The sequence below is a fragment of the Colossoma macropomum genome, unplaced genomic scaffold, assembly GCF_904425465.1.
Source record: "Colossoma macropomum unplaced genomic scaffold, Colossoma_macropomum, whole genome shotgun sequence".
Classification (NCBI taxonomy): domain Eukaryota; kingdom Metazoa; phylum Chordata; class Actinopteri; order Characiformes; family Serrasalmidae; genus Colossoma; species Colossoma macropomum.
Genome location: NW_023494805.1, coordinates 18,213,232 through 18,240,926, shown reverse-complemented (window position 1 = coordinate 18,240,926; position 27,695 = coordinate 18,213,232). Strand labels below are relative to the sequence as shown.

Here is a 27,695-nt window from a genome sequence, read left to right as displayed (position 1 = left end):
TGTAGATAGCTCCAGTGTTTAATTACTCAAAAAAGTAATCCATTACAAAGCTACTAATAACTTTTCTCAGAATGTAATAGGATTATGTTTACTTTACTTTGTTGGCAGTTAATTTTGCTTGTTTCAAGCATTATTTCTTAAAACAAGTAAAAGTGTCTGCCAATTAGTGAGATAATTTCACTTAATAAAATTACTTATGTAAAAAATACTTACGGCCTAAAACTTAAGGAACCTCAACTAATTTAACAATGTGCATTTGGGAGTTTGGGGCATGGGGGGGCTGTGGGCATGCCTGACTTTTGACTAGACCCCAGAATCAGTAAATCCACCCCTGCTCTCCACAACAGTGTTAAAACTAAAAACTTTGTAAATAGTTCTTGGCTTGGACATAGTTGGACATTGTAGCTCAAAGAAAAACCTGGTGTTAACTGGTAGTGAATCTTTATGTGGAGGTTCATCACAGCTAAGCAACGAATCAGGCAAAAATAGAATTGTGTGTAGTTTTGAACTTAACTTAGCAGCCAGTTGACATCATGCAAACTGCATGTCTAAATCATCACACACTTACCTTAAACTGTGTTGAGTTGTTAAGTAATCTCAGATAGACTGCTTATGTTTTCTGACACTGTGGTCTTGAAGCCTTAATGTCTGTAATTTTGTACGTAATTTTGTCCATTTTTATAGATAACAGTGCCGGAAACCACATAAGCAAGTCTATTAGAGATTACTTAAAGGTTCACAGATTTCCCAAAATTTCAGCATAATTAAATGGTTCAGATGTAAACAGAGTCATTCAGAGTGGTTTGGTGTGAAATGCTTTGTTCTTTCAGAAACTTTCACAGTTAGAATTTTCACAGTGGTGGTGAAAGGACATCAGAGCAACCTCACAGAAGGTTATTGAACAAAATGGTTATGAATATGTTGCCTGACGCCTTCGAGAAGGTTTAGGCCTAAAGCATATTTTTTAACATCCACATGAATGAAATATATGACATCAACACTTAAGTTCATGAAACACATAATTTGTGTGGAGCCCTTGTACACATTTGAATCATGTAAATTCAACAACTTTTAGTGTACAAAAGTGTTTCACATCAAAACATTGAATGACATCTTAACATTTTACATCTCAACGATTGAAATACGAAGAATATTTTTAAAAATCAGTGCAGTTCCCTTATAACAACTGGACGTGGACTGAGGCAAGTGTGTGATGATGATGCTTGCATGATGCTGATAGGTGAGGTATAAGCTTCCTTTGCTTGTGCCTCATTGCTCCAGTGCAAAACTGAAGAAGCAAACTTAGGGGCAAAAATATGTCTTGGCTGATTACATTTGTGGAAAGGAGACATTTGTGTGCATTTTTGGCTTAACTATTGCTTTAACGTTAGGCTGATAAAATGTAGGAGTGTTTACTGCCCCCTCACCTCTTTGACATGCAGGAAGTCTTTAGCCTCAAAGGAAACCCCGTGTCCAGGTATTGGGACATTGTCGTCATCGGCAGGAGTGTAGGTGTAGTTCGTGCGCACAGCGAATGCAACAGGCTTATACTGCCAAAAAGAAACAGGCAAGAGGCATTTAAATTGCAAAATGGTTTCGTGATTCACCCAATGTAATAATCAAATGAGTGTAAAATTCTGTATTTCTCATCTCTTCCTCTGGAACCAGCATCTGATTTAAAAGTGAGCAAAGATAAGAAATGTGTGAACTTCTGTGAGAACAACTGGAGTTTGAATGCATAGATCAGGGCAGCCTAAAGTGTGGCCCACCAGCCAAAGATGGCCTGAAAGGATGTTTAATTTGGTCTGTCTGTATGAGCCTACCCCCACTCCCTCACCCAAAGAGACAACAAACATATAAGTAACTACATATAACTTTAAAAAAAAAATCTTGTTTTCCATTTTTAAATCAGGATTTTTGAAAGTATTTAATAACATAAATATAGAAAAAAGCACAGTTTAGCTATTGGAGTCTGTTTTATTTTGACCATATTATATTAGCCAATATAATATTGAGTTCAGGTGTTCAGGTCTTTGCTAACAGGTGTATAAAATCAAGCACATACTCATGCAAACTCCATAGCAAACACTGGTGGTAGAATGGGTTGTACTGAAGAGCTCAGTGACTTTAAACATGGCACTGTCATAGGATGCCACCTTTTCCAGTTTGTGACATTTCTGCTCTGCTAGATCTGCCCCAGTCAACTGTAAGTGAAATGAAAGTGTTTGTGACCAACAACAGCTTAGCAATGAAGTGTTAGACTATGCAAACTCATACTACAGGGCTGCTAAATGTTTAAGCTCGCAGCATGTAAAAATCACTTCTGTTGCATCAGTGACTACACTGAGTTCTGATTAATGAGTACTGAGTTCCAAGTTGCCTCCGAAAGCCATATTAGCACAAGGACTGTGCATTGCAAGTTCAATGAAATAGGTTTCCATGGCTGAGCAGCTGCACACAGGCCTAAAAACACTATGCACAGTACCAAGTGTCAACTGGAGTGGTGTAAAGCACATCAGCACTGGACTCTGGAACAGTGAAACGTGTTCTCTGGAGCGATGAATCATGTTATCTGGAAGTCTAATAGACAAATCAGGGTTTTGGCAGATGCCCAGAGAACACTACCTGCTGGAATGCATAGTACCAACAGTAGAGTTTGGTGGAGGAGGGATAATGGTCTGGGACTGGGTTTCAGGGTTTGGGCCTCTAGTTCTAGTGAAGTTAATGCTACAGCATACAAAGACAGTTTACACAATTATATACTTCCAACTTTGTGGCCACAGTTTGGGGAAGACCCTTTCCTGTTCCAGCATGACTGAGCCCCTGTGTACAAAGCAAGGTCCATAAAGACATGGTTTCATGAGTTTGGTGTGGAAGAACTCCAGTGGCCTGCACCTTTGAGATGAACTGGAATGTCAACTGTGAGCCAGGACTGTTTGTCTAACATCAGCTTCTGATCTCACAAATGCTCTTTGGACTGAATTGGCACAAATTCTCATAAACAGACCTTGTGTGCAGAGTGGACCAAAAAGCCCATGGTTTTGGAATGGGATGTCAAACAAGCTTATACAGGTGTTTTGGTTGGGTGTCCATACTTTTGGCCATATAATGTCTGTTAAAGGGAATTCTTGTTTAACATAATTCTGCCTCTACTCTTCTGAGAAGTAAAGTCATTCAGAGTGGTTTGATGTGATTATGTTCTCGAGAAACTTACTGACTCAAATTTCTTTACAATATTTGTTATTGCCCTGTAAACCTATACATGTCTTCAGAGTTTTTATATGATGTTCATAATAATAAAATAATTCTAAATCTGAAAAACAAAAAGTTTTCTTTGGGGACTATTTTGCCTTACAACACCCTGCTTGTACTTCCCCAGCATTAATGGATTTAATATGATGTTTGAGGGGAAAAACTTATCTCAAAACTATCATAACACATTTCATGTAATAACTTTCTTTTAATGCCTTTCAGAGGCATTAAACACTTCAGTCTGGTACCTATGAACAGCACAGTAAACAATTGTAGGGAGAAACTGTAAGTTTCTCTAGAACACAGCATTTCACACCAAACCTCTCACAGTGACTTTGTTGACAAACATTGAATTTTGAGATCTGAATTGTGAAAAATCAGCAGGATCCCCCTTTAACAGGTTTTTTGGCTCCTTAAAATCTGTATCAGAACTGGTGACAAAATTTTCATGTCCGTCAGGCCCTAATTTGGACCAGCAGTGGGGCCACTGAGAGAGAAACACTGCTGCACTCAGCATCTGAGCAGTTGCACATGTGTTACATTGCCTATGGCACAGTACTAATTATATCTCTCATTCATTTAGTTTCAGACCAGATGAAATGCATGAGTTCATCTTCAAAGGGCTCCAGAGTGGACCAGTTATGGGAGACACAGTCAAGCTGAAACTATAGGGCTTAAGGTGTACGTGTGTTCAGGAAGGTATGGGAGACCTCCTGTGCTCATGTGTGCAACCACAGCATCATCAGACCACCTTTAGGGCTAACTCTGAGTTGTGTATGGCCTTCTGAAGCTAGCATTTATGTGCAATGGCGGTTTTAATACACCCCCTATGTTGTTCATATCAAGGCAGGGCCTTTTTTGACTGTAAATGAACATTTAATTATTTAAGCATAATTTACATCCAAAAACATGATCATTTACAGGTAGATCACATTTACACAATTTTCTTAAGCAACACCATTTGATATGACTGAGACCCTGGGAACACAGAGTAAAAAACAGCAATTTTATAATGTATTAAGCTAGAGTTGAATGTTATATTATGAATCCAGAAAGTCCAAAGGAAAAACACAAAAACAAAATGGAGATATAATAAAACACAGCTTACAAAAACACTAATATGTCTGGGTCCCAAAGATTGTAATGGGAACGCTTGATTGACATCTCAACAGATGAAAAAATTAAGAGACACGCAAACAGACAGACAGATGAGCTATCTTGATACCTCAGTGATGCTTCCTAGGTTAGCTTTCGCTCGGTTGTTAGCTTTCGATCGATTAGCAAGGTAGCATAGTAGGAAACACATAGTTTCCCAAGATTAGGACCAGTTATTCATATAGCATAATTTGAACATTGTGCGCTCACAAGACCAAGATTAACTGGATTAGAAGGAAAACATCATTTTAGGTTATCTGGGTCTTTAACAGCTTCATGTAGTTTCAAGCAACTGTGAGGTGATTTATGCCTGTGGTTAGTCTTGCAGGGCCAGAGGGACAACCATGAGAAATTTTGGGCTTTTGTGTTTTTTTAGCGTGGCATGTGTAAAATTTCTAAACCAAGTAGAGGGCGATTGTGTATTTGTCAACATTGTCCAACAGACAACAAGCCTGTTGTTAGACCATGGCTGTAATGTAGGTTAGCAAGCCCCCCAAAAAACTCCAGAGAAGCATGTAGATGTATATCATGTATAGGAAGAACACATTACATATACACATAAACATTACCTCTCGCAAGGGAAAAAACACTAGCATTCAGTTTACTTGTGTTATTGATGATACTCTCAATATAAAAAACCCTGACAAAAGAAATTTAGGAGTGGGTTTTAGAGGAGGCACAGCCTTGTCAGCACCAGATTCCACACCCCAGCTCTGTATTCTAATGAGATTATGTCTGCATAATAATATGCATGGTGCTAATTGGTAGAGTATAAGCTTCTATTACTTGTTAGCTACAGTAGTCTCACAGCTTCAGGTCCAAACTAAAGAAGAAAACTCGTTTAGGAAACTAAACATACCTTGGGTGTTCAACATTTGGGATAAATCTGATTTGGGTTTAAACAAGATTTTTCAGCAAACCTTTCCTTTAAGAACAATGTCCACTTACTTACACTACAAGCAAAATCTCCTCACAGATATTGCAGACTGTTTTTTTTGGTGCTATGTGCCTAACAGTATGCATGTGGTGGAACTGGTGGAACGCATAGGCTGTCCCAAATAGCCCTTCTTTGCGGTAAATGACAAGAGCACTAACACGTGTTAAAAGTAATATACTAAAACTTAAACAACTTAAGATGTTTCATGTTCCATTTACAACAAAGTCAAATGTCAACATTCTGGCAATCAAGCTGTTAACTGCCCCAATTTGAAAGGTGAGGGGAGCAAGGTGGCTGAACTAGGACGAGACATTGCTTATTCAGTTTAATTAAAAAACACCTCAGGGAGTACATGAAAGGAGGCAGGGGTATTCACTGAGTTTTCAGAGGAAGGCTAGGAACCTGACACATAAGGAATCTATCAGTCAAAGAGCTCTAGTTAACATGTTGTTTTTGTTTCACAGGAAAATATGGGCTAGATGGGCCTATATGTGCCTTAACGGACTAGGAAGTTTTAAAAAGGACAAGTTTCAGAATTAACCCTTTTGTGCAGAAGTAAAAAAATAGTTCATTTTGATTTACTCTTCTTATTAAGTAATGTGGTCTATCAATACTGTTATCACATCTATTTTCAATGACATGAATCTGAAAATTTATAGACTTCTGTAATGAATACTTTATTTAAGTCACCTTGAACAAGGGAGGTGGAGGAAAAACATGTTAATATAATTTTCTCCAACCCACTTGTGCATTGTGATGTAAACGAAACTGTGAATATGTATTAGAAGTGGGCAAAACCCACTGCATATGACAAAAGACTACTTTAAAAAAGAAAAAAAGACGTGAAATGACAAATGTTGTTTAATATGACCAGGGACATGACCATGTAAAAAAGTTTCATTCTGATTTCAGTTCGACGTTAAAGGTGGTGTCTACAAATCTAAGAAAAGTTTATTTTGTTCTATAAGACAGGGTGAGTTCTACAAGGACTTCTGGCTACCCAAAAATTTTACCGTAATTTAATACAGAGGTATTTGGGGGAAAAGCAGAAAGTCCCTCATATAAGCGCCTGTAGCATTGTTAGGCTGCCTAACTAGCTAATTATTTACTTATCAAAACAAACCATACACTGGTAAAACTTTGTGAACCCTTTAGAATTTTCTGAATTTATACAAAAAACCTATAATGTGACCAGATGTCCATCTAAATAATAATAGATAAAAAGAACTTAATAAAGCAAACAAGTATATATTTTTTAATTTATTTATTGAACAAAGTAATCCAACATTAAATGTCTTTGTTGGCAAAAGTATGTGAACCTCTAGAATGTTTGGTAAAAGGAATAATTAAGGAGGTTCAATCAATTGGGTGACCCTGCCCTATTTCTAAAACATCAACTTGAGATTTCACCATCAAAGTCTAATCTCCACCACACACGTTGGTGAGCGTACACCATGCTTTAGTCAAAGGAGATTTCTGAGGTTCTCAAAAAAACAGTTGTTGATGCTCATCATGCAGGAAGAGCTACAAAAAATCGAAAGAGTCTGGACTTCACCAATCCACTGTCAGGCTGTGTGCAAATTCAACACTGTAACCCTTGCCAAGAGTGACTGTCCAAGAAAAATCACTCCAAGAAAAAGGCATATAATATTCTGGGATATCACCAAGAACCACAGGGCAACATCTAAAGATCTGCAGGCCTCTCTTATACGGGCGAATGCCAGTGTTCATGAATCCAACATTACACAAGAATAGTGTGTATGGAATGATAGCTGGGCGGAAGCCACTATTCACAAAGAAAAACATTGTTTCCTGTTCAAAGTTTGCTAAAGACCATGTGGATGAGCCAAAAGACAATAGAACAAATCTTATGTGCACTGATAATGCCAAAATAGATAAGCATGCTGTTTGGCAAAAACTCAACATTGCATTTCAGCATAGGAACTTCATTCAACAGTGAAACATGGTGGTGGTGGTATCATAGTTTGGGACTGTTTTCCAGCCATTGGACCATGAAAGCTTGCCATCATTAATGGTACTAGGACTTCTGGATTGTATGGAGAAAATTTTACAGAAAAGTATCCATCCATGAACTAACATTCAACAGGTCTTGCAGCAAGACAACAACACACTAGCTGAGAGGGACTAGCCATCAGGAGGACTGGGACAATTCCTGGTGGCCTGCTATGTTTGTGGCCCACTGAGAGAGTGTGAAAGAAAGAAATACATGGTTGTTTCTAATGTAGTCCTATGTAAAATGAATAGAGACCACCCAGGACAAACAGCATATGCCTGGCGAATACTGGAGTGCACATTTCTAGATATATAGGGGTGTGGAGGTCATTGTAGTTGCAGTGGGCTGGTCTAGATAAAAGTCTAGGGCTGAATTTAGTTCTCAGTCCAGCCCTGCACACCAGTCAGTCTACCAAAACAATGGTTGAAGAAAAAGATAAAATGTGCTTTGGAATGCCTGACTCAAAGTCCAGACCTCAGTCCAATAGAAATGTTGTGGTAGGACCAGAAGTGTGGACTTTATGTAAGAAAGCCCACCTATGTCACTGAGTTAAAGCATTTCTGACATAAGGAATGGGACAAAATTCCTCCATGTCAATGTGTTGGACTGATCAACAGTTTCAGGAAATGTGTAGTTGAACAAGGGGGTCACTTCAGTTCCTGAAAGAGGAGGATGTGCAAAACTACTAAATAACATTATGATTATGGTAACAGGTATCATTAAGAGCAATAGTACGTATATGTGCACCAGAGCAGTTTGCAAGAAATGTAGTGTACCTTGGCCTTCTCCAGCTGAACCTGAGCATTCTTCTCCTTCTCCTCAGCGGCCCCTGAGTCCTGACGGTCCGCCGAACCCTAACACAAAAAGAACACGAGCTAATAAGAAGGACTGGATCAGAAAACTGAAGACATGCAACTGCAAACAACAAAGCAGGAGGTGGAAATGAAACTGGTCAGCAAGTGTTTGATGGGCTCATAAAGAGACATGGGTAATGTTTACTGGAAAGTGAAAAGCTCAGTTTCCTGGAACATTTTCTCAATCTCATTCAGATGCAGTTAAACTCTTTCTGACATGCACTGTCTCAGCCTGTTACTCTCCTACAGTAGCTGTCCTCTCCACATCATGGGGAGAGGAAAGAGGAAGAGATGATCAGAAACTGATCTGAATTTCAATTCATCTCCACAACTCAAACAAATGCTAACATCCACTTAACAGGTAAGCTAAAATGTATGCTTTTCAGTTTTACTAATAAAATGAAATAAATCCATTGTACTTTTAGGGTTTGGCCTTAAAGATGAATGTGTAGGTCAATATCAATATTTAAGTCTAAAAACTTTAGGGTAGTTCTCACATCCAGTGTAAAAGTCAAGTTTAACTGTTCCACTGGTGCATTAATTGAGTAGTCAAAACTGAGTAGTGGCATGGCATGCTACCAACATGTTCGCTATAAAATTTTTTGTTTGTATTTTGTACCTACAGGCTCAACAAGGAACACTGTAGCAAGTTAGAGAAGTTAGGCAGCACCAACATTTAGCAGGGACCTTTATGCTAAATATTTGAACATGGCTTACATGATGGCAACATCGACAATACGCTGTCAGTTTGTGAAATGTTGCTTTTGGCCTAATGAAACATCTTTATAACTCATAACTCAGTGACTTTTAAGGTGCTAGTTAGCCAAGCTTCTCACAGTGTAGTGAGTGCACACATGATGTAGCAAGATAGATATATTTAGCTAGCTAGCTAGCTTTCTTCTCTGCTAGAAAAATAGTACAGACCAGCATGGCTGATCGCCAGCAAAAACAGAATATGTTGTGTTTTGATGCTGGTATGCTGCATGCCATATCGAGCATGACCAAGCTAGGGGTGACCAGCTGAACCAAAACCAGACCAATAGACCAACACAGACCAGTTTAAATGAGCATGAAATGCTTGCTGGTCTGTGTTGGTTTTTTCAGCATGTTAAATTTCACATCTAAAATGACAAATGCCAACAAGTTGGGAGAATTAAATGAAATTAAATAATACACTTTTTATTCAGTACACATTAACTCAGCAATACTAAGGTATTCAAGTAATAATAATAAATACCCAACCACGTTTTATGCAGTGTCGTTTGGGCAGTGCTGAAAAACCTGTGAAATCGCTGCAATGGATATCAGAGGATCAAATTTTGTCATAGGTAAAGCAAAGCAGGATGCGTTTGACATTTCCTGTGATGTCATGAGCTTGTTAAATCAGGGATGTGCTCACTCCAGCATGTAGGCAATGGCTGTGACTGCACTGTGGCATAAATGATCCCAGGCATTATCCTTCAGGAATCCTTCATCACAAATTTTATTGCTAACTCTAGGCGAAGGGCATTACACAAAGGCCTGGGAAGGACGCTTTGCGTTGTCAAGCAATAAGAACTCGAGGTGGAGTCATGCGGCCTTGACTGGACGAGGTTGTGAGGTTATAAAGCGATATGAGATGCTCCATGTGTTTTCTTTTCTTATTTTGCCATTATGAAGTGCTGGTTCTTGCGCCCAGACCGAAGGCAATACTTAGATATAAGCTCTTTTATGTTTTCAGGGTAATGGGTTGTATCAAGCCCTACATTTCTCTTCTGTGTCCACTCTTTCTCTTTCTCTTTCTTTCTGTGTACACTCACACACAAAATTATTCATCCTGTGGTAGATACTGTCCTGCATGACACCATTTTGATGATATGGATAATCAGGTTAAGTGAAGTATGCTGGTAATGTGATACCATTAAATAAAAAATAGCTGCAAAATGTGTGAAAAACATCCAAAACAGAGTATATGATGAGTAATAGCACATACATCACAGCAGACTGAAGGAAAAGTAGTGTATCTAAGACTACTGGACTGTTTGTCAGATAGAGATTGTGCCAATGGTCATATTCACATTGATAAGGAATGGCAGAAGGTCCTACTGCTGTCTGATGGGCCAGAAATTAGTAGATGTGACTGAGAAATGACTAGTGCTGGATGATACACCTATAACGTCTATTGTCTACATGTAATTGATGTCACCCAGTCTAATGAGGAAAATCATGTGAAGTGCAATGTGATACCATTAAATAAAAAGAAAATGGGTCTGTAAAATAAGCTTGCAGAGCAGAAGGTGAATCCATGTGATGCTGGACAGGAATTTGAGGCTAGGGTCAAGGTTACTCCTATGATTGACAAATCTAGCAAATTACCTAGTGAATATATTTATTCAATACTATTACATAATAAACTATATGTCCAAAAGTAGGTTACCATCCGCAAAGCCACGCATCAGCTAGCATTGATACATAGCCCCCCAGCACTGGACTGTGAAGCAGGGCTACTGTGTTTTCTGGAGTGATGGAGCTCTAACCAAGAGGTCTTTGTGATCCAGAGCTAATCATCCAACATCTGTAGCTGACATCACTAATGCTCTTGTGGTTGAATGCAATCAAAACCTAACAGCAATGTTCCAACATCTAGTGTAAAGCCTTCCCAGAAGAGCAGAGGCTGTTACTGCAGCAGTAGACAAACTCCCTATTAATACCTTTGATTTCAGAAGAAACGTTAAGCAGGTGAAACTTTTGGAATTGTTATGTATCTTCTGTGGCTGGCTTTGAGGTTGCATGTGCAGAAAGCGTCAACAGCACAGTATATCACAAGCACCAAAGTGTACTGAAGGATCACAAACTTCTACTGCACTGTTTCTGGTCAATAGAGTGACAATTGTCATATTCTTACTGAGAAGGATGGTCAAAAGGCCCTACCGCTGTGTGGCCAGAGACTTATTACACTGAGAAATTACTAATGTTGGGCTGTAAATCATATTATTGTCTTCCATTCTAATATTGATTTTCAGTTGTTGCGATATTGATAAATAATTAAGGGGTTTTTTTGGGTTGTTGTTAAATGAAAGAACAGTTCAAATACGTAAATAATGTGTCAATGTCAACAAGAATCAATGTTTTAAAATAAAATAACAACAATTTTGTTGCAGAAAGAAATTGTAAAATGGTTCCAATATTCTAGGACCTTCGTAGGAAGCCATGAAGCTGTAAATAAAAATGAAGAATGATCAACAGAGCTGAAGAGGACTCTGTAATGACCGAGAATGATGTATAACATCAAGGAGATAGATATAATTAAATTAATACCCATAATGCCTGTTTTTTGAAAAATTAAAATTGCTGAAAACAGTAATTGTTCATTTCAAAATACTTTTTGATGTCTAATTTATAATGTTTAAATCTACACTACATAAGTAATTATTTTGTATAAAATAACAAAAACTATTAATCCGACAATTCCAAACTGTAGAACAGTATTGTATGAAAAATAAATAGCATGTTTCTGATATTGTGGTTTCTTTCTGGTGAACATTTACAATACAATAAGGTAATAAATGAATATAAAAACAAATGCAGTCCAACAATGCAATTAAATCAAGCTATAACTATATTAACATAGAGTTCAGCTCTCTGGAAGCATATGTTCATGCCTTTCGCAAACTTAAATATCATATGAAATTGTGATATACTAAGAAAATGTCCCGATACCGAACCGAACAATGCTAGAAATGACTCCACTCAAATTGCAGCAAATAAAAACCCTGCTACAGAAAAGTAGTGCTGAAAATGAGCTGGTACGTTTGACAAGCTTATATTACCTGAGGAAACAGTGAGAACATATGCACAGAACACATGGCTAATTAGGGACCAAAGAGTGAGGAGGAAAATGAGGAAGAACAGAAAACAAAAGGAGATTACATAGGAGGAGAAGAGAGAGGGCCATTTCCCATGGGCACAGTCATGTAGAGGAGCCTTTGCTTTTGTTTACTCTTGTTTGCCATAGACATCTGTTCACCCAGCACCATGTCTCCTGCTACTCCATGTCATGCAGAGCGCAGTACAAAACGCTGCTGAATTATTAAACAACCCTACATTCACAAAGAGGTCGCCAGTGTTTTCCAGACCCCTACGAAGCCCTGTTCTCTCCACTCTAGTGCATCCAACCAGTCAACTGTCACGCTAATTTGATTACACGGTCAGCAGACATAGCAGGAAGTTCCACAGGAGTCATGCTGAAGGGCTTCCGTTTCTTTGGAGCACCTCCCGAAAGTGATTCTAAGCTCAGAACTATTAGCTCAGCTCTTTCAGTCAGACACCAGCATGCTCTTCAGCTGTCTTACAGAAGCATCCGCAGTCAAGATATCAGTGTCTCTGCCAGCCAGCTAAGCCCTGGAGAATTAACCTGACATGTCTTTTCAAACATCTGATGGAGTTCAGTTAAGGATAAGACATTGAGGGGACATTCAGTAGCTTAGGCTCTGTTCACACACCGGGGCAAATCAGATTTGTTTCTTGTAAATGACTTTTCAGACTGATAGTTCACATTTTAAGTTACAGGTGACCAAATTTGATTTGTATGGTCAGCCTAGGACAGGGGTCAGCAACATGTATCTCTTTTACTGCCCTGTTGTGGCTCCACAGCATAATTAGATTTTAGTTACAAATAAAATAATCCTGCTTTGCAGTAAAATAAAGTTCTGCTGATCATTCTAACACAGTTTTAACAATAAATGGTCATAACCGCTGGAGTTAATGTAGCCTAGCTATAACTGCTAATTCACCCTTTAACCCTGAAGGCTGGCCCATAGACTGCTGGTCACCATAGCAAAGCAGCCAACAGTCTCACCTACCTAGTAGCTAGCGAAAAGGCAAAGAGAAAGATTTAAGACGATAATTTGGAGACGGAAGGACTTATTTGCATTTATAAGCAATGGTCCTGACCATTGATGAACAGGGTAAAAGGGGGCTAACAAAGCATGCAGAGAAACAGATGGACTACAATCTGTAACTGTAGAATAACAGAGTGCACCTATATGCTAAGTGGAGCTGATGAAAGAGACAATGAGGGTAGACACAGAGAGGTGGTCTTAATGTTATGGCTGATCGGTGTGGTTGTCAGGACTGAGGAGGTTAAATCCAGTTTTTTCACACAGTAGTGCTCCTCCATGTAAATGAGTTCTTACTAAACTCAACAGCTTTGTATAACTGTAATGTTTTACCTACTGTTTTACTTAGGACTGTTGTTAAATGTACCTTAAAGGCACATATTTGCACCTATGTTAGCTAGTTAGCTAATGGCATTTGTAGTTTAATAATGCTAATCAGAGTTAAATTGGTTATATAAGGCAGGAAGGCAGGTGTTTTAATTATTTTTTTTTGTTGTTGTTGAAATCATGTGATTTGGTCGTTTTGGTCACTTTGAAGCACCGTTTCAAAACAGAGCGGGTGCAAAAGCTTTGACACCTTTTGGATCACATATCAAGAAAACCCACCACTACAATTGTCTCTTCTATCCTGTGGGCCAGGTTCTTCCTTGACTGAATGCTCCAGTATCTATGGGGATGTTGGAAGGTTCTTCTGACTGCAAAGAACACCTCAGACCTTCTCAAATTTATAAAAGTTTACACCACTAAAATTATGTGAAGCTCTCGTTCAGGGCATGACTAAAAACAGCCATTTACTTATCAATTCACAACACACTAATGACCCAGAATGAACCTCGATGGCCTGTTTCCCACTCAAGTGTTTTCCTGCCATTAGTGTTCACTGTTAAAGTAAAATACATGCTGATTCCTTTGGCTTTCTTAGATTGAATAAATTAATGATTTGGCAAAGTAGGCCGAAGAGTTGATTCTTACACTTTCTGGCCTACTTTAAATGATCTCTAGTGCTCTGTGCAGTCTTGCGGACCCACTAGAGGGGGTTTGACAGAAAACTGTACAGCCTTAATTAAAGTCTCAATTATATTACTTTAATGTTTAAGAAATCTAAGATGCTTGAAATATAGATGATATGAGAGCTCATCTCATTACTGGTTCTGAATGACATACATTAGTTTCTGAAAATGGTACAGATGGAGACAGTCTATCATAGCAATCAGTCCAGAGACGTGTTTAAGCTGAACTGCATATAAGCATTCATTTTTCATGACAGTAAGGCCAGTTTTCTTCACTCAAAAGGAACTTGCCAGCTAGACACACTTAGAGTGAAGAAAAGTAACAACTGATTATTTATTTATTATATCTCTGTCTTGCCCATATTGCAGACACAAACAGGGCCTCTCAAAGGATTATAATAGTTAGTGGAGGTGACGGATCACAGTCTACTACACAATTCAATGATCTAGATGACTGAAAATGTTCTAGCTGACATTCTGAAACAGCAGCCTGGGGTGACAGAACTAGAATAACCTATGCTAACCTATGAATAAATGTTACAATGTTACAGAAATGTGACAGTCACCTTTCCCCTCACTTTGAAAAAAAAAAAAAAAAATGTTTGTGGTGACATTACTTTATGGGCTGGACGTATCAATGAAGGACTCTTATGGTCATATGCAAAAGTTTGAACACCCCTGGTCAAATCACAGGTTACAGACCGAAACATGGTGAGATCTGTAAAGAACAACCCAACAACAGTCAGTGACATCACCAACAATCTCCACAAGACAGGGGTGAAGGTATCACAATCCACCTTCTGAAGATTTCACGAGCAGAATCATAGAAACCATTCCACAAGATGCAAACCACTCATCAGCAGTAAGAATTGTAAGGCTAGATTGGAATTCACAAATAAATAAAATCTGGAACAGAGTTTTGTGGACTGATGAGACAGTCTTAATCTTAGGTGATCTTAAGTGATGAAAAGGCCAAAATGAGGAGAAAGAAATAATTTGCTCACAATCTAAAATGTACAATCTCACTAGTCAAGCCTGGTGGAGGTAGTGCCATGGCTTGAGCTTGCAAGGCTGCTTCCGGAACAGACTCACTAAGCTTTATTAACGATGTAAGTCATGATGGCAGCAGCAGAATGAATTCAGATGTCTACAGAAACATTCTGTCTGCTAATTTATAGAGAAATGCATCTGATCCAATTGGGAGGAACTTCATTATGCACCAAGATAATGACCCAAAACACACTGCCAATACAACAAAGGACTTCATCAGAGGAAAAAAAGTGAAAGGTTTTAGTCTGACCAAGTCAATCACCAGACCTTAACCCAACTGAGCATGCATTTCACCTCCTGGAGAGGAGACTGAAGGCAGAAATTCCCTTTATCTAATGGTCTGAATTCAGCTCATTAGCTGATTAGAAAAATCAGGTGTTTTTAATGAGGCAGAACACTGAAGTCTGCAGTGGTGTGGTCTACATGTGCAGTAAAAGCATTCATTTGGTGACATAAGATGCCCCTATATAGTCCACTCAGTAGGTGCTGGAACACCTATCATGTTATGCTAGGCGGGATTAACTGATGCTGCTGACCATCAGCAGCAAAGCAGAACTCGTGGAGACGCTGCCCATAATATCACACTTTTCACCCTGCATGACTCAGAATGAATCAAAATGGCATGTTTCGCTGTCAGCTCCAAATAAGGTAAAACAAGCAAAAAACAGGCCTAGATATTTTAACTTGTGGATGATTCTAACAGCAAATGAGCCAATGTTATTCTGTGATTTCTCTGTTGCGTGGCAACTGGCGCAATGTTTCTTGGACTGTGTTATAAGACAGCGTTGCCTTTGAATAAATGTACATTTCAATAAAAATGTGTCCATTAAAAAGACGAGTCTTATAATTGTAATATATCCCACCACTGAGGGAAAACGACTCTGTACAGATCCAGTTACTGAAACAACCAGTAAATTCTTCTTCTCATTATTGTCTGGCTGTAATGCTGATCCGATTTTGTGAAAAGTGCTCTATAAATTGAACTGAAATTAAATAAACTGAATGGAACATCTCTCTCATTAAACTTTGCTTTGCTTCAAAACACTGAACCCCGACCTAGAAGTTACAAACAAACATGATCTTTTCTATGCAGCTTTAAGGAGCCCATGCACTACATTTTTCTTATATTTAATATATTATTTCAGATATCCTCTTATGATATTTGGGTTGACCATTTCCAACCTCTCTTTATGGCTTAATATTAATTAGTGTTAGTACTTTTTGTTTCTATGTCTTTAAAGGGAAAATCCATCAATTGTTCAACCTTTCCATGTGATTAAAACATTGACATGCAAACAGTCATTCAGGGTGGTGTGATGTAAAGTGCTTCGTTTTAGAGAAACTTGGAGTCAGAATTGTTCACAGTGGTGGTGATAGGAACCAGACATTTGAGGAGTTTAATGCCTCTAAAAGCTACATCACATAAAGTTATTATATAAAATCATTATGAATACACTGTTTGAGATTATTTTATGAAAGTTTTGAGAGAATATTTAGGTTATTTTTTAAACAAATTCATGACAGAGAGGTACATAAAGGGCATTCCAAGACTAGAAAATGTTTTTTTTTTACCAATGTGAAAAGTATATGTAAAAATTCTGAAGACATGTGTAGTTTTATGGGGTATTTCAGATATATAAAATGGCTATTTTTGCTTTATGTAGATAATGACCCCTGGTTCCTATCACCACCACTGTAAAGAAATCAGAGTCGGTAAGTTTGTCCAGAATGAAACGTTTCACATTTCACAGTTTGGATTTATCACTTTATTACAGTTATCAACATTATTTGTTAAACCTCAGAAGACACTGGTTATTTTGGATAGTAAATAAAATGGCTATATATGCACTGTAGACATCACAACCTCTGGTTCCTGTCACCACCACAAGTTTTTCCACAAAGCACCACTTCACATCAAACCACCCACAATGACTTTGTTTACATGTGAACAATTCAATTATGCAGAAATTTTGATGTTGATGAAATTCTCCTTTAACACTACCATATACCCTGTACTGTGCCTCATTAAAAAAAAAGTCTGAAACACTCTTTATATATGAATATATGAATAGGTGAAGCTGAACTGCTGTAGAATGAATAGACACATGTAAATGTGTTGTTTCTCACAACATTCCAAACCCATGAATTCAAAACAAGCTGGTTTGGTTTGCTTTTCCATATATGGGAAGTATGGAGTGAGTAGTGAATAGCATACAATGTTTACAAACTACATCACGCTCCTTCATTTCACAAAAGGGATGAAACTTTGTTTTTCTATGATAATGGCGCCTTTGAAACAGAACAGATTCAGGGAGATAGTTTGTTAAAATGTATTATGGCCTTTACCACTTGTACCAAAATATAGTCTACAAACATCACAGCACTTAGCTTTGTGGATGTTATTGATTTTGTTATGTAATAATTCACAAATCTACAGAATGGTAACCTCGAATGGAAATAATGCAGCACATGATGCTGAGAGAAGCTGCCCTTTTGCCCTGCTCTGGTAGCAGATATCCATCCAACTGTTCTGCTGAATGATCAAGATTAGGATTTGACTAAGACAAGCTCATCCTACACACAATCAAAAAAATCATGTTGCCATGGACACATCAAGACAAGAAAATGCATATGTTAAGTATTTCATCTTCTAACACAGCAAAATATGTCACATCCTTGAGTGTGTGTGTGTATACACATAATGTTCATATATATTTATATATATATATATATATATATACATATGCTGATCAGCCATAACTCCTTGTATCTACACTCTTTGTCTATTTTATCAGCTCCACTTACCATATACGTGCACTTTGTAGTTCTACAGTTACAGATTTTAGTCCACCTGTTTCTCTGCATACTTTGTTAGCCCCCTTTTACCCTGTTCTTCAGTGGTCAGGACCCCTATGGACCACCACAGAGCAGATATTATTAGGGTGGTGAATGATTCTCAGCACTTCAGTGACACTGACGTGGTGGTGATGTGTTAATGTGTGTTGCGCTGGTACGAGTGGATCAGACACAGCAGTGCTGCTGGAGCTTTTAAAAACCTCAGTGTCACTGCTGGACTGAGAATAGTCCCCTAACTAAAAATATATAGCCAGCAGCGTCCTGTGACCACTGATGAAGGACTAAAGGATGACCAGCACAAATTATGCAGCATCAGATGAGCTACTGTCTCTGACTTTACATCTACAAGGTAGATCAACAAGGTAAGAGTGTCTAATAGAGTGGACAGTGTTTAAAAACTCCAGCAGCATGTCTGATTCACTCGTTCCAGCACTCAGTACTCAGCAGCAATTATGCTAACATTCTACTGCCCGTTTTCTATAGACAAATGGAAATATACAAGTAAGTAAGCCCTTAAAATTCCAGGCTTTTGACATAATAAGGCTTATTATTCAGTAACTACAGGGACTTCAATGCAAACTGGTTCAGCTATTCTTAGTTATAGAAGTGTGTAGTAAAATTTGGGCCTGCCAATGGGCCCTGGCCATTTAAAAGGTTAAAGGAAGAATGGAAATATACAGGTAGTGAAGGAAGATCCCACACAAATGGTTAGAAACTCTATTCACCCCCCATTCACTGAAAACTTGCTTGTGCCTCTGGCATTTTGCAGTCATATTTCTGATATAACAGGAGAAATAAGAAGTGGCCAGGCTCCCTTTAAAACCAGCTCTGTGCTTCTTAGGTCATCATTTGATGGTTTCCTAAATCAGATGCGTAGTAGTTCATACGTCATTCAGGACTTCCCCCAACACTGACACAGAGTTCAAACTGAGTCAGACATTTTTAGCTACTTAGCACATTTTTTCTTCAAATCTTTCTTTCTCTCACTCTCCTGATGAAAAAGACAGCAAGAAGGTCCTCATTCTGTCTCTGCATACAGTATTTTCAGCATTTACCTTGAGACGACAACAAGCTACTCAGCCTGAACTGAACTGTAGAAGTGACAGCATCACAGTGCCAAGCGAGAAAGATCAGTTATATCTCTGGAAGGGACTTTTAAGGCATTACTACATAAGTATATATAAATCTATGTATTTCATAGGTATGTCTGCAGGGTAATCACACATTAGAGCAGGACATCTTCATATCATGCCCTGGCTTGATCTACTCAGTCATACATCACACACGACAAAATGCCACCCGCTTCCCGCAGCCCGCTGCATCCTTATGGAAAATGCTCTAGTAATCTAATTAAGGCCAATTTCCTGTCTGTCACTAAACAAGCTTTGGTGGGTCACCCTGTACATTCATGTGCACTATAGTCATTCAGGATCAGTGTCTATACACCAAAACACCACAGTATTCATTTCATATTACAAATGACTATGCTTGGACAATTCAATATTCAGATCTTAGATATTTACAAGGATTATGTTATGATTTATAGGTTCTTTCTATTAGGTGTCTGTACCAAACCCTAACCCCTAAATTTCAACTTCTGAAAAGAATACATTTTTTGTGTCCGTTTTTTAATGCTGATCTTTTTTAATCTCTTTTAAAGCGAAAGTGAAAGATTTAGATTTATCATGAGTTTAATTTTCAAATAAAAATATATATATATTCAAAAAATGCTGCCCCATCTTTTCATGTCACTGCTAAAACACAAAGAGTTTTAGACCATAGGTGGAGCCTTATTTTAGTCACACCCCTGCATTTTAGAGCAGGAAGTGATGCTGCGTCCCTGTCCCTGATGACCACACGGTGAGCAGTTAGATCCCATCATTGTGAAGTAAATGTGTCCCAAAGTCTGAAGATCAGTGTTTAACATTAAGAATTGCCACTGTAGAAATATGTTTTCAGCAATTATGTAAACATTTTTTCTGTTTTAATGAAGCACATTATGATACGATATGTGTTTGCTTGTGATGTACTGGCTAGCATTTTTGAGTTATGCTCAAAATTAGCTAAAATTGTCACTAGAGGCCCCCTAGTGGCTCAAAGAGCAGCAGTTATTGCATGTTCCAACTCCTCCACGATTGTAGCCCTCTAGCTCTCATTAACAAGATCTAACTCTCAACAAAACATTGTCATGTTGATTGATCTGTAGTACTCTCGCCAGCCATGTTCAGAGTAGTCTGCTGAAGTCGTCCACCAGTGCTGACGTTAATGATATTACTGACATTGCCGGCAACACCTTTGTGAAGTATCATGCAAATGATACTTCAGACTCGATGTACTTCGATGATAAACAAATTCATGGCCTGGCAGTAGCCGGAATTAATGTTTTATCAAGAAAACCATGAATGAAACTCACCATTTAGCAGCTATATTTTAACAAGAGGACAACAGATGCAGTTATAGCAACAAGAAGTTGAGCTTCAGCCTGTTTAGACTGGAACTACAGATGATTTGAAGGATCAAAATAGGCTTTTAATGGCACTGAAAGAACTAACAGCATTAATAATTTATCGTGATAATAACACATTAACTTTGACACCAGTACTTGTAATGTATTGAAACTATGTTAAATGATCAAATATTGACCTGCATTATCTTATCCCAAATACATTAATTTTTATTACATGAACACAGCATAGTATGACTGAGCACTATTTCAGCATAGATTTGTTACAAGATCAGATTCATTCTTTTTTTTCTTTCCAACATTGAACCAAACATTTTCTGCTGATATTGGCCAAATATGGATACTGATATGTCATCTCTAGTCATAGAGAGTAAAAAAAACCATGGTGATTGATTCATTTTGCTGCCTTCAGTGATACCAGTACCGCAGAGCCAATCTTCCAAATAACAAACATTACATTGTGTAGCACTAAATTGCCAACCATGTAGTACAAACCTGTGCCCTGCTGGCTTGCCTCTAGTTTTAAAAGGCCTTCAATGAAAGTGTCCGTCACTAAGACTCTACATTGTCTACTCCAGTCTGAAACACATGAAACGACACGCGAGTACGTGACCAGTGGGACAGAAACACAGGACTGAGCTACACCGCTAGATATGTCCTTCTCTCACACTCCCTCTCACTGCCCCTCTCCCACATGATTGCTTTTCTGTAAGGAGATTAAGATGGCATGCGTCAATCCAGGATTTGGAGAGAAAGAGACAAATGCAAACTCCCTTTAACCGACCAGCCCTACAACGTGGAGATAAAAACATTTTTCCCAAAAAAGTGGCACATTTAGCACTGATGAACAAAAGGACAGAAGATGCGTGACACTGGAAACCATTCTATTGAATCATTGAGTGTTTCCACTGAAAAAAAGTCTTTTGTTGAGCACAAATAGACCTTTCATCTTATGTAAAAACATTTAAATTCATAATTAAAAACCTGCTATGGAGCAGAAGCACTATTTTGTTCTGAAGCAAGAGAGCTGTAGTGATGTGGAGCCAGACTGGTGACACAGACAAATCTATCAGCTGTATTAATACAGAGTGTACTCATCTGATTAGGTTACTTTTCCTTATATTTAACCAGAACTTTCTCGAAGCCTGGTTTGTTTGGCATTAAGCTGTGACAGAAGGCAATAAGTATCCTGCCCCAATGACAGCTCCTAAGAGGCTTTTTCTATTCTTAGTTGCAGGTATCTCTTGTAAAGTCTTGGCCATCAAAGCAGGGCAATAGTGCACCTTACTGGGGGGAAAACTATCTGCAGCGCAGGGATCTTGAATAAAACATCTGAGCGTTTTCAAAGCTAGACTGAGTACAGTGTGTTATATGGTAATATGGGCCATCTATGTCACTGGTTCTTTTATTCACTTTCACACAAAAAAACATTATATTTGAAATTCAATCAGCATATCTACTGTATTTTTTAAAATACATTAGTAAGTACCAGCTGGATAAATAACAGTCTCTTAAAGTGTCTCCTAATATTCAGCTGAAACAATTCATACATGTGTATAACATTCATATACACATTTTCCCCTCATAACTGTTTGTTTTTTGTGGCTATAAATCTTCAATTTGTAACTTTGGAATCAATAATGTTTCTGGAACTTCTTCACTGATGTTCCTGAATACCTGAATTCACCCCATTACTTAAAACAAATAGATTTCCAAATAGACCCTAGTGAACAGGGCAAAAATGACTAGTAGCAGTGTAAGTTGGTGACCAGGCCCCCAAATATCTTAACTGGACTAATAATGTCACTACTTATGCAATTTTTTACCCATAACTTATGGAAAGGCATGTACCAATGTGAACATTTAATATCACAATAATTATCGAACTATTTATTGTGATTTATGATACTATCACAATATTTTATGTTTGAAGGCTTTGTTAATATTTTTTCCCAAAAAAATGTTTCCTGATACTCCACCCATCATTACAACTTACCCTGAAAGATCGAGTCTGTTAATTTACACTATTGAGACCGAGACCAGACTTGAGAACTACAACACTAAGTTAGGCTAAATATATTGGAAAATTTCAGCCTGACAGCTGTTTGTATAATTGCATAGGACTTAATTCATTTCTGGAATCCTTTTTCAGTAGTCATGATGGGTATGATGCATGTGGTAGACATTCTAGCACAGAGTAGACTGATAAATCAATGTGATGATCAGTTATTAATGTGTTGGTCGCTGGGCTCTGCTAAAGCCTGAGTAGACTGATAAACCAATGAAATGATCAGTTATTAATCTCAGTGTTACTGAGCTGTCCTAAAGCCTGAGTAGACTAAGTCAATGTGATAAGTCTGTTATTAATCCCAGTGTTACTGAGCTGTTCTAAAGCCTGAGTAGACTGAAAAATCAATGTGATGAGTCAGTCATTAATCTTAGTGTTATTGAGCTCTCCTAAAGCCTGAGTAGACTGATAAATCAACATGCGATGATCAGTTATTAATCTCAGTGTTACTGAGCTCTGCTAAAGCCTGAGTAGACTGATAAATCAACATGATGATCGGTTATTAATCTCAGTGTTACTGAGCTTCGCTAAAGCCTGAGTAGACTGATAAATCAATGTGATGATCGGTTATTAATCTCAGTGTTACTGAGCTTCGCTAAAGCCTTAGATGACTGATGAATCAATCTGATGATCAGTTATTAATCTCTGTGTTACTGGGCTCTGCTAAAGCCTGAGTAGACTGATAAATCAATGTGATGATCAGTTATTAATTTCAGTGTTACTGGGCTCTGCTAAAGCCTGCGTAGACTGATAAATCAATGTGATAAGTCAATCATTTATTTCAGCATTACTGAACTCTCCTTAAGCCTGAGTAGACTGATAAACCAATGCGATGATCAGTTATTAATCCCAGTGTTACTGAGCTGTCCTAAAGACTGAGTAGACTGATAAATCAACGTGATGATCAGTTATTAATCTCAGTGTTATTGAGCTCTGCTAAAGCCTGAGTAGACTGATAAACCAATGCGATGATCAGTTATTAATCCCAGTGTTACTGAGCTGTCCTAAAGGCTGAGTAGACTGATAAATCAACATGATGATCAGTTATTAATCTCAGTGTTACTGGGCTCTGCTAAAGCCTAAGTAGACTATAAATTAATGTGATTAGCCAGTTATCTCTTAATACACTCTTTTGGGGGATGATGGAACTGATCACTTTGGTCATTAGTGGACATGTTCACAAGTGGTAAGCATAGCATCAGTGTTGTACTAGACTAGAGCATGCATTTCATGGCAAGGTAAATACATGCCATTAACTGAAAATCACATAGCTATTCACTTTATAGTCAAATTTGCAGGATTTTGTTATTGGGATATGGCAAGTTGTTTGTTTCGTTCAGGAGATGGGATTATAGGAGCATCAGTGGACTGAAGCAGCCACGGTAATATTAAGAATTTTGTAGCTTCATTTAAATAAGTGGATTTTCCATGAAACACATTAAAAGAAGACTTAGATGAAGAAAATCTTTTATGTAACAGTGAACTGCGAGGGACAGTGTGATTTTCCAAATCAATATACCTTATCAATATACATTCTAAATGTATTTTGAATGTATTTTGAATATGTTACTGTTTATGAATTGTATGGAATACGTTACTTAAAATAGTGTATTCAGTATCCAGCCACGGCTATGTAGCCCAACACTGCTTAGTAACATATTTCACACATTAGCCTGGTTGACATATAGCAATAATGAGCAAACAAGCAAAGTAAACTGTTTTTGTTTGTCTATTTGTTTTTTTTTTTTTTTTTCATGTTTGGGCCCATTCACCTTTTTTCACTGCAAAAAATATTTTGACATTAGAAACTGAAAATATGTTGACGTTAAATAAATGAAATGTATTCTCTTCAAGTAAATAGTTTCTGTAAAATGAACAAAAATGAATGGAAACTGTATTTCAAAGAATGAAAACTTTCTTCCAATGAAACTCCGATGAATTGCATCGAAAAGTGTCAATTTTGTTCCATTCACAATTGAACTTTATGTTGAGGTAACAAAGTCTGTGTATACTGACTCTACTGTCTTTGATTGAATGGAAAAGTGTGGCATCATTGAGTACATAGTTACCCCACTGTGCAGCCAAACTGTTTACATAAACTCAAGGAGAACATGCGAGAACATCCAGGGCCGCATCACCTACAGTCCTGCATTGTGTAACAGCGTAAAGGCGAATGGCAGCAGAGCTCCGGAGCGGGGCTCCCGGTCTGAGTGCATTGTCCACAGCGAATAAAAGCAATGAGGCAGAGCGGCTCAGCTCGCAAGGATTACAGCTGAACGCAACAGATGGCAACTCTCCTCGAATGGCACTCTCCTACCTACTTCATCACTCTCCACTACACGCGCACACACACATTACACTGCACACACGCACACAAATGGGGACATTTTACCTTTTTCTTGGGCGGCATACCGACTAAAGCGGCCTGCTTTTCGTCCCTCCACGATTAAAGTGCGCTGAGTGAACTCTACAGCTCCTCGCTCAGACTGAGAGCTGAGAGAAAGATCCGCTCTCGCCAACGTCCCTCTTTAATCCGCTCCGTCCCAGAGCCAAACTTGTGAAACTATGTGCGCTTCAGCACTGACTTGGCGCCAGTTACATCCCCAACCGTCACATTCCGTTGAAAAGCCGCTAAAAAGAGCGCGAAAAAGCACACAAAGCGGATACGAGGAGAGAGAGAGAGTCCATACATCAGCAGCGCGCGCTGTGAGTGCCTCTCACCCTGAGTTTGTGTGTGTGAGCAGTTGTGTGTGTGTGCGGAGTATGAGCATGTGTGTGTGCGGAGAGTGTGTGTGTGTGTGTGTGTTTCCCCTCCCTGAAGCTCAGCAGCGGCTTTGAGGGCTTATTCCCCAGCGGGACATCTGTTGCTCCCCACACCATCTCCCAACCTGAACTCCAGCAGAGAGGGCTGTGACCCGCACCGAGCTGACCCAGCTGACCCAGGGCGCTGGTGGCTGTTCGACTGATTTTCAGTAATCAAACATTGCCTTTGGGTAGAGAGCATTTATATTTTAAAAACCATGAATGTGTCCAAAAGTTTGTAGACACCTGCTTAGCCAACGTTTCTTCTGAAACCATGGGTCTGTCTCCTTTTCTGCAGTAACAGCCTCTACTCTTCTGGGAAGCTTTACACTAGATGTTGAACACTGCTGTGAGGACTGGATTGCATTCAGCCGTGCCAGCATTAGTGAGGTCAGATACTGAAGTTATATGTTTAATTCTGGAATTACAAACACCACTCCAACTCATCCTAAAGGTATTGGATGGAGCTCCATCACTCCATAGAACCCAGTTCCACTCACCACAGCTCCAGTACTTGAGACTTACCTCTTAACACCCCTCAAGCCATATATATATATATATATATATATATATATATAATATATATATATATATATATATATATATATATATATAGTGTGTGTGTGTGTGTGTGTGTGTGTGTGTGTGTATATATATATATATATATATATATATATATATATATATATATGTATATATATATACACACACATATATATATAGTATATACATTTAGTTAGTGCAATGATTGTATTTTCTAATATTACACTTCATCTTATTACTAAATTACTTCAAAAATACAATTTTAAAAGGAAAATGTAATAAATAATATGTGGTATGAATATATGTTTGTTTCCTCATTGAGAGTGGAGGTGGGATTATGGAGGAATTTGGTGGGCCAAATCAAACATCGTCATGGGCCACATGCACATCTGATTAATTTATTAGCATGACGGTCTTAGCGTGTTTGCGTGTGTGTTGCAACTGCTCTCCAACACAGCCCTGCTTTATGTGACTAAAACAAATTAGAAAAAGTGGAAAGTGCAGACTCGAAACTGTTGATGCAGAATAAAAATAGAATGTATGCGCAATTCATTATGTCACTACATGATTATTAAATTATTACTTATTCATTATTTTTTGTTACTCATTATGACACATGAAATGGATCATGATCATAATCTAATTTAGGAGTTCTATTTCTCATGTGGCTTAGTGTCAGATCTTTCTAGATGATTCCTAATGGACTAATCAGATCACACAGTACTACAGGTGTGTGACAGAGAGAGTGTGTGTGTGTGTGTTTCCCAAAAAACTAAATAAAAAACGATGGTGTTATGTTGTATCTGTAAAAATGAAAGAATTTTGACATCAGCATGTCTGTGTGTTTATACGCACGTCTGATTAATTTGTTAGCATGATGCTCTTAGCGTGTGTGCGGATGTGCGTGTGTGGCTAAGTTGGAGAGCAACTCAGACACTCTGTGGACAACAGATGGGCCGAATGTTTCCATCAGGGCTCCAAATCCCCAGAGATTTTTATTTTGGTGCCCAGAGAAACAGATACAGCTTTATATCAGAGTTACATAAGAGGCCGAGCTGAGCGTGCAGCTACGGCTGAAGAGCATGCAGGGAGGCTGAAGGCTATAGGTGGGCTTTCTCACGACAATCATGACACATAGCAGGAAAACTGTGCTGCACTGCTAAGTTTGGACGCCAGCATTTCAATAAGCAAAGATTCTGTTCACTGTATTCTGGGACTTCAGACTGAATAGACTGCAAAACAATGATGAGTCGTTGTCCTAATTGGTCACAGGCATGCATACACCTGAAAGGGCCCATATCATAGAAAAGTGAATTTTCCTCAATTTTTATATAAATGCTTGATGTAGTAAGTAAACACTGTGTAAACATAAACATACCATTTGGACTGGTATATATATAAAACTAAGCTGCAAAAATAGCCTTTTTTGAATTCAGTGCTTTTGTGATGTCACAAAAACCAGTGCATTTACACACATCCACCGGTTCAGCCTATGGCCTCCATACACTATGAAATTATGAGTGTTTCAGCCTGGACTGTGAGATACAATACGATCAGAGAACAGAGGTCAGTTACATACAGTACTGTTCAAAAATCAGAGGACTCTTCTGTTATTTATATGTAATATTATGTATTATTTCCAATCAAAATGGCCATTTTAATTTTTTAGCATCAGGAAAATATAGGATACATACATTTAACAGAAAATTACCACAACAACTAAATATAATATCATTTTTTACAAAGTTCTGCCTTAGAAGTTGCTTCTCACAATGCAAGAATTCCCAAACAAGTCAAGTCAAGGTTTATTTAT

General features: G+C 38.2%; 1 protein-coding gene across 1 annotated transcript in view; it reads right to left on the bottom strand.

Moving 5' to 3' along the window:
• Positions 1-25,074, bottom strand: part of cacnb2b (calcium channel, voltage-dependent, beta 2b) — a 39,415-nt gene extending 14,341 nt beyond the window's left edge. Inside the window, exons 1-3 of the mRNA XM_036597634.1 lie at positions 24,930-25,074; positions 8,135-8,212; positions 1,428-1,550 (exon numbers count right to left, since the gene is read on the bottom strand). Coding sequence (XP_036453527.1) covers positions 1,428-1,550; positions 8,135-8,212; positions 24,930-24,947 — 219 coding nt within the window. The 5' untranslated portion in view covers positions 24,948-25,074. The remainder of the gene's footprint in view (positions 1-1,427; positions 1,551-8,134; positions 8,213-24,929) is intronic.
• Between the last annotated feature and the right edge of the window lie 2,621 nt (positions 25,075-27,695).